This window comes from Triticum aestivum, chromosome 4B (assembly GCF_018294505.1).
Source record: "Triticum aestivum cultivar Chinese Spring chromosome 4B, IWGSC CS RefSeq v2.1, whole genome shotgun sequence".
In the NCBI taxonomy this organism is placed as follows: Eukaryota; Viridiplantae; Streptophyta; class Magnoliopsida; order Poales; family Poaceae; genus Triticum; species Triticum aestivum.
Genome location: NC_057804.1, coordinates 392,387,912 through 392,396,563, shown reverse-complemented (window position 1 = coordinate 392,396,563; position 8,652 = coordinate 392,387,912). Strand labels below are relative to the sequence as shown.

The 8,652-nt window shown below is 46.1% G+C and overlaps 1 protein-coding gene across 1 annotated transcript; it reads right to left on the bottom strand.

Moving 5' to 3' along the window:
* Positions 1–4,066: 4,066 nt before the first annotated feature.
* LOC123092307 (30S ribosomal protein S1, chloroplastic) lies at positions 4,067–7,855 on the bottom strand. The gene is made up of 7 exons (XM_044514041.1): positions 7,516–7,855; positions 6,107–6,382; positions 5,383–5,463; positions 4,932–5,213; positions 4,745–4,855; positions 4,576–4,662; positions 4,067–4,449 (listed from the first exon to the last, which is right to left on the bottom strand). The coding sequence occupies exons 1-7, from the start codon at positions 7,786–7,788 to the stop codon at positions 4,363–4,365; spliced, it is 1,197 nt and encodes a 398-aa protein (XP_044369976.1). The 5' UTR covers positions 7,789–7,855; the 3' UTR covers positions 4,067–4,362.
* Between the last annotated feature and the right edge of the window lie 797 nt (positions 7,856–8,652).

The following is an 8,652-nucleotide window of genomic DNA, read 5'->3' as shown; positions in this document are numbered from 1 at the left end:
ATCGTTTGTCGAGGACTCGCAGCCTATGTTCGATATGGCACCTGATTCAGAGGTGTTCGCGTCTGATTCCCTCTATGTGCCAGTAGTGCTCGTTGAGTCAACTCCTGCTACTGCTGCTGCTGCCGCTGCACTCAAGGTAGCAAGAGCAAAGGCAAAGAAGGATGGTAGGTCAAACAACATGAAGTGGCAGCCGTTCATGTCCACGTTCGTGCTGAACAAGATGTGTGAGCTCATCTCTAGTGGAGTTAAGGACTGACAAGGGCTTCAAGGAGGTGCACTTGAATACCGTTGCGAAGCAGGTGTTCGAGTTCTGTGGGCAGGAGGTGTCTGCCACCCAGGTGTACAACCACCTAAGGAAGTGGAGAGGTCGATGGATCCAAGTGTCCAAGCTGAGAGACCTTAGCGGTGCCTCATGGGATGAGAACACTTGCTCCATAGTTCTGGAGGCAGAGCACTACGCCGGGCATGTCGCGGTTAGCTCAAAGCCCTCTTCCTTTTCATACTGTCCACCATTGCCTACTCCTAATCGCAACTAACAACACTTGTGTTTCATTCTTAGGACCACCCAAGGGACGCCGAGTTCCTCAATACACCCATACAAAACTATAGCCAGATGCAGCACATCTTCGATCTCCTTCGGGCTGGCAACTAGGAAGCATGCCATGGGCTCTGGGGAGCCTCTTGGTTCTCCCATACCAGACTTTGCTGGGACCCCGGACGTCGAGGTCCTTGATGGCCCTGACAAGCCCTTCGTGAAGCCCTTCGACAAGCCATTTAACCCCGTCCATGATAGGAAGAGGAAGAGAGGAGGCCTGGTGGAGGAGGAGATCAATGTCTTTTGCAGCACGACTGAGGCGGTGAAGGAGGTGGCAACAACCATCAGGGAGTGCAAGCCCCTCGACGTCCACCCTGACCTGTATGGCGCTGTCATGACCCGGGGTGGCTTCAGCGACGAGGCTATCATGGTAGCTCTCAGCCACCTGCTTGACAACAAGGCCCAGGGTGTTGGGTTTGTTGCCATGGCAGACGCTCACAAGGATGCTGTGGCTCAGGAGTTGGCTAGGCAAGCACTACCATTAGAGTAGTGCTGCCTGTGAGCGTGCATGATCCCCGACGACGATGACAACGACGACGTGCATTTTGTGTAGCTAGGGCTGAAAAACTATTTGATGGTCTGTATATTTGGTGAGGTAGTATATAGTAACCCCTCACGTTGATGGTGAACTTGCGGTGGTAGGACAACACCCTCTTTTGGATGTGGTGGTAGGTTAACACCAAGGTAGTGCTAGATAGAACTTGCTGTGCTATATGATCATGCATGCTTTACTTCTTCTCTTCTGCTCCATTGTTGTTTGTGTGCTGCTTTGCTCGCTACTTGTGTGCTCCATTGATTTGCTGCTTCAACTCTTGCTCTTGTGCATTGCTAGGGCAAGTGGTATGCCGTGTTCATCGGTAAGGCTCCAGGGATTTACAGTTCATGGGAAGAAGCCGGTGCACAAGTGGCATCGTATAGCAACAACAGCCATAGAGGGTTCAAGACTAGGCAGGCAGCAGAACAAGCTTACTCCGACTTGATGCGAAAGCACGGAGGCAACAGTGTTGATAGTGGCAAGGTTGGAGGTGTCAAAGTGGAAGGTGCTAAGGTGGATCGTCAGTTTGGACTGAAGCTGGAGAATTTCATCATCTTCACCCAGTTCATCGTCATTGCTGTGTTGTGGCGTTGGTGTGTTAGGTGTGATCATTCTAGGTAAGCTCACCAACTAGGGTACAAGGTAAGCACACCATTACGCTGTATGCAACCAAACACCGTGTTCTTGTGCCGCTTGGGCCAATGCAGGCAACCAAACAAAGTGCACTTGCATATTACCTAATGCAGAGACACTAGATGCAGACAACCAAACAACTTGCAGATGACACATTAGGACCTGTTTTTGCTTAACCAGACTGGGTGAGAAGTGTATGTGATGCAGGAACTGCTCACAACCTGAACCAAACACGCCCTAACTGACTCAAACTTTGTACTGAAGTACAACTTTGTACTGAAGTATACGAGCGCGACATGAGGCAACCAGCTGCAAAGTTGCTTGCCGCCGCTGCTCTCCATGTGCAGTAGCTCTCACGACGTACGTACATAGTCTTCGTCGTCGTCGTCGTCGTCGTCAATCTATCTATCTACATGTCCCTGTCCGTCCATATATCCGCCTGTACGCAGTAACGTACGTAGGTGTGTGGCTCGCATACCACCAGCAATGATACGGGCCGTAAGATATGGCCAGGAATTGACCTGCGCCGGCGGCCGCGATCGTGGTGTTCAACTCCGATCCGGCCGAGAAAATGTGGCAGTGCGTCGTACGTGTATATCTACCTGTGTATGGATCTGTATCGGTTAGTGGGGGCAGAAAGCAATCGACGGCGACGGATCCATGGGCACTCGCGCTGCGCCCGATCGACCAGTGCGTATGCTGTTTGACATTCGAGTTCAAAAGGGTGACAGCAACCAAAAAGAATCCTCGCTTCTCTTTCCTTTACATTAGTCTCACCAAGCACGTACTTGTCCGGGTGAGCCGGTTTCCGCTGTGGAATTCGGCAGCTAGACTGACTCCTGCGTCCCGCCTTTTGAAGAACAACGTATGATCCATGAGCATGCACGCTGAAATGTGGGAGGAAAAGAAGGAACAGCAAGGAAGAAGTCGAGAGTGCATGCCATGCATGTGTGGATGTGATCGGTTCCTTGCGTGGACTGTGTTGCAAATGTATATCCATGGCGACCTGATCCTGATCGATGGTGCATGTGTCATGTTATCATGCCATGATACCTAATCCTCCTCTTGGATCACCTCGATAGCTGCAGGTCAATGTACCCTCCATTTGTCTGAATGCTAATCATCAACAAGGAGCATCAATGCCCAAGCCATTAGCCAATGACCCCTGACGAGGCCACGGAGGACATGACATGCGGGTTCTCAAGCTGATGTGCATGGCTCACCTGACGCAGCTCCATTGCGATCTGTGCGGAGACGACAGATCGAGCGAGGTTGCTTTCTGCGTTGGCTCTGCGTCGTCGTCGACTCCCTCGCGCGCGCGCGCGCGTGTGTGTGTGTGCTGCAAGTTGCACGCGAAGGGTGAAAATTCCAATCCCCACTCACGGCGGAGACCGATCGACGACGCACCGGCGGCGGGCGATCGGCCAATGTGCATCAACAGTTAGTCCACCTGAAGATACCATGCATGCTGGGGGGAAAGCACTTAACTCATCCTACTGAAAAACTGGGTTAGTAATTTGTAGTGGGTACACGGGTTTCAGAAAGACGCATGCACACTGGGGAAAGGGACTGACACTAGGGAACTAAGTTCGGTAGCGGAGCTCCATCCTCAGGTCGTCCTACAGATGCTCAATTAGATGGTTCAGCAATCAGCACGCGTGATTGAGCAGCGCGATCCCGGTTATTCGAACTGGATCGATATGAACCGCAGCGGCGAAATGTGAAGGCGTTCTGAAGAAAACTACTGAGCAGAGTTGACGGCATAATCTGTGAGGTTTGGCTAGCTAGCTGTAGGGAGAAGAAAAGAGCATTTGATGTTTTGCATGTGAAAAATAGTGGAGGGCGCTATCAGTGAAACCTGTGAGGTTTGGCAGCTTGACATGTTTGAACAGAATGGGAAAGGGGGACACACACAAACAAGCAGACGGTTTTAAGTTGCATTTCAATAGCTCTTCCTGTGGCTCCAGGCAGGCGCAACTTGCTGCATAAAAGAGGTTTATCCATCTTCATTTGTCAACCTCCGAAGTTACAAAAGTGGATATGCTTCCCTCTCTTGTTTCTTTCTGGCACTCTTTTGGTGAAGCAGCAGCAGCAGCAACGCTCTTTTATGGACACAAATACTCCCTCAGTTCCTAAATATTTGTCTTTTTAGAGATATCAAATGAACTACCACATACGGATGTATATAAACATATTTTAGAGTGTAGATTCACTCATTTTGCTCCATATGTAGTCACTTGTTGAAATCTCTAAAAAGGCAAATATTTAGGAACGGAGGGAGTATATCGGAAGACAATGTGCTGTTAATGCTTTAATGGGGTTGTGGCCAATGTGCGCTTAAGCCAGCCCTTTTTGAGGTGACTGACTGTACACGCACACCCTTTTCTCCACGAAATGGATTGATGGCTTTACAAAAGGGGTACAACTTGAATTTCTTTTCCGCCGTTTTTCAGCACCTTATACTTCATACACAATGATACAAGGCCAAGTTGACGAGGGGAAATTATCTGAATATGATACGATATTGTCTTCATCGTGCATTCACAAAAAGATGAACTACCAGGCATCTCTGGAATCAGATGCATTCTTGCTATTGCACCTATTCGTCCGTGGGTAGCCCTTCCTCCTCTGCTGTGTCTGATGACAATGGACCTAAGATACCCTCTGAACTGAGAGACAATCCACTCTGTTAAGAGGTGACACAGGAAGACAGACAAATTATTTCAGTCACATGTTACTCTAGTGTATGAAAAAAGTTGCGTAAACTGCATCACGTCGGTGCATAGCCGTCACATAATGGTTATAGCGGTACCTCCGGCTGGAATCTTAACATGTCGGCACGAGCCATTGCCTCTGCTTGAGCTATTCTCTGCCTGAATATCTGCGCCATCTCATCAGCCTAATTTGGGCATAGTAAACCAGTATGTCAGTTTGTCTGTTATGACATATTCCGGTGAAAAGGTATTGGCCCCATTACTTACCTTTTCAAAAACCAGCTTCGGGTTACGAATCATGTCACCAGGTGTTGGCTCAAGCTTCTTTGTAGAAAGGCTAACCCGGCCCCTTTCACGGTCGTGGCTTAGTATCATAACCTAATAACAAAGAAAGTCCTCCAGCCTTAGCTATAGAAACAGCAAATTTGCATGATTTACAAGATGACGGCATTACCTTGAGGGTATCTCCTGGTTGAAGAACTGTCGAGATATCTGCAACACGGTCATGACTAATTTGGCTGACATGCAGAAGTCCATTGATTCCGCCGATATCGATGAAGGCACCATAAGGTTTTAGGCTTTCAACAGTTCCCAAAACAACTGAGCCAATACCAAGCTGGGCTTGGCTGTCGGCCATTGCCTTGCGATTACTGAGGACAAGCCTGCCTTGTTCCTCATCGACCTCCACAAACTTCAGAGGTAGTTCTTTGTCAAGCAGCTCTTCAGCAGTTGTTTTCTGATCAAGGTCAAGTGAGTGAAATAGTGAGCAGCTAGTCTAAGGATGGAGCAGCCCAAAACTCAACCATAGTATATCAGGATCAAATTGGTGAAAGACAGCTCATGCAGCAACAAAACCATAGGATATAACAAAGTTTTGTAATAGGAGTATAGGACTGTGAACCAACCGATGACACTTGTGAAAATGGAACAAATGCCTTAAGGCCCTCCACAAGAGCCACCACACCTCCTTTGTTACCACCAATTACCTGCAGGGCAACATTGCAACCTGAGCACACGAATAAAGCTGCCTAGACTAGATCAGTGCTGCAATTTCACCCCAAAAAACAAAAAACAGTACCACAGTATCTAAGGGGGCATGAGTCGTGCATATCAAAGTAACAACATACAGACATGTGGGCCGGACAAAGGATAACGGAACTTGCAGAAACAACAACAGAAATCAGGAAAGCTGTTGACAAAAGCTATCCATTGACATGCTTTCATAAAATGACTGGTCTAAATTTCATAAATTCATTAGCAGTCACACATGAACAAACTAGCAAAATCATTACAATCCAATGAACACATTATAACTACTTGATAAGAAAGCCATCCTAAGTTAACAGCAGCATGAACATTGGGATTATTAACCGAGGTTATATACAAAGTGAATCTACACCATAAAGACCCACTGAACTGACATTCATTTTCTTAAGAACAATGGCTGCTGTTGCCAGGCAGACATTCAAAAAGGCAAAGTCTGATTTAATTAACACAAACAAGGGGCAGGAAGAGGCAATGCTTTCTAAATATTTAGTTTATAATAATTTATACAGGAGAAGTTATTCAACGGTTAGGGAACAATGGTTATAGCATGGATATAGGTCCTTCTGCAAGTATTTTACTCACTTTACCCGTGATAACAACATCCTCTGCCTGAAGCTGCCTGCACCTTTCCCAAGCAAGGTCTTGCTGAATTGATTGTAAGCTCAGAATCAAAGTTTCATCATTTGGGTTCTCATCAATTATCATGAACTGCTCCACTAAACCCGGCCGGATGCCTGCCTCCTCTATATGGTCAATATCGAGAAGGCATGCCTCATCTATAGGCAAGAAAGCAGTAGCCTTTGATTGGATGTCAATAAATGCACCATTTGAAGTGGTCATGAATACTGTCCCTTTAATCTGTAGTCATCACAAGCATGCAAGATATTTTTTAGATGTCAGGAACAGTGTGATACAAAATTTATCAAGCTAATTAAGAAATCTTATACTATCAGCACCAGCGTGCCCAAAACGTAGTGTGTTGCACAAATAGCAGAGGAGTACCACATGTAAAAAAAGGAGATAATAATAGAATTGTTGGCACTAAACTAAAAATAGTAATGGAGAGCTGCAAATCCAGCAGATCTTCCACCCCTCGCCATTGGTGTGTACAATGCTAATATTAAACTGGTCGTTTGCGCGTATTTAGCACCTTTTTAAATCAAAGGCGTGATTTCAGGTGCGTTCGAGAAAAAAAATCCAGCAGCTATGCAACTGCATTTTGTGTCCATGTGCATGTGCCACACAACAATATGCAAAGCAGACTGTTCACTGTAATACAGTAATTTAATAATTCGCTGGATCTGCTTAATTCAATATCACAGACCTAGTTGGAGGGGACTTAATTTAGAAAAACACGCAGCAATCAGTCAGTTGCTGAAAGTATTGTGTCAGACCAGAAATAACCGAACAGGCTAATCTTTAAGTTGCTCCAAGGTCCCACAACTCAGGAATTTCAATTATATTTCCATTTGATGTAAGAATATAGCTTTATTACTCCCTCTGTCCCATAATGTGTCACTCAAAAAACGTCTTACATTATGGGACGAGGGGGTACTTTCCTTCAGAAAGCATTGAACAAACAGTAATGGTGCTGTCGTTCTAGATTACAGAGTAGTACCACTCGCCCCTCAAAAAACAAAAACGATAAGGAAATAGGAAACTAATACGGCAAACCCATTCTAGTTCACTTGAACATTCTATTCGAACCTACGGGCATAACATTTTACAGGAACATGAGAAACATAGCACAGTCAAAGTTAGTACAAAATGAAAATCTGAAAAACCACAAGCAGTAAGAAATATGACACGTCTTCAGTACTAAATAAACTTATGAGCGATCTAAAGCCAATTAAACGAAAATCTATAAGCAACTATAAGCAATACAGGTGACGTACTATCCCAGTCCCCTACTAGCGATACGCAGTTGAGCACCCATTGCTATCTGTTCCACATGAAACGAGCGAGCAGGAACAAGAAGAGGGGGGGATTACGAGTGAGCCAATGTCAGTGTCGATGTCGGTGGTCTCGACGGCGGATTCGAGGTCCTCGGGGGAGAAGGTGATGCCCTCCATGGGCGCAGTGCGGCAGCGCTCGGAGGCCTCGTCGAACAGCGTGCGCATCCGCTCCCGCTCCTTCTCATCCTTGCTCAGCACGTACGTCCCGCAGACCAGCGCGGACGGCCGCATAGGCGCCCCGGGGCGGCGCGACGCGCCGGAGAGTGGTGGGCACGCGAGCCCCGCGACGTGCTGGACCAAGGACGCCATTCTCTTCTGCCTCTGCTGGGAATGAGGAACGGGCAGAGAGGAGGGGGCGTGGCTGTGTTATCCGGTGGCCGTGGGATTTGAGGATAGGAGATGATTGGTTTTTGGGCCAGGCCGCTAGACTGGGCTACACCTGGGTTCTTCCTCCCGTCGGTGCGTGTAAAAAAAAGGCCGTTTTGTTTATTATATCTATATATATATATATACACTAGCAAAAGAGTTCCTTCTTCTAAAAAAAAAGCAAAAGAGTCCGTGAGTTGCAACAGAAGAAAAAAATACCATAAGTCCCTAACTCGATAATCATGACTGAAGACCTCAATAGGTCCACGTCCTTTATTTCAACATGACATTCCATTTGTGTTGCCGATTATCCTCCTTCCCACCATCGCCGATGATGGCTTCAGTGCTCACACAACCATAATGCGTTTAAATATGCTTAATCCAAAGGTGTCTCTCTCTCGGCACAATATGAGCAATTTGTTTTTGTTGTGAGATATTTTTAGATATTTTTGTGATATTTTGATGAGGCATGAAGGCATTGTTACTATTGGTTTCTTTCGTCTTTAATATGGTTTTGTTCAGGTGTTCGTTTGCAATCCAAATGAATACCGGTACAAAAAAAAGGACGGATCGTTCTATTGATTAAGATTGCACCCTAAGTAGGATTTTAAAAAATATTTAACGGGTAAAATAACATCATATTTAGATTCTGCATATTTTTCTAATCGAATTTCATATATAACATGTTAAAGTTGGAGTTAGGGTTTGAAAGATATGTATATTTAAAAACATTTGTTTTAGATGGACTTTGGGTTGGTTTACAAAAATATCAGGGGGTTTCTCTTTAATTCATGTCACTATGTACTA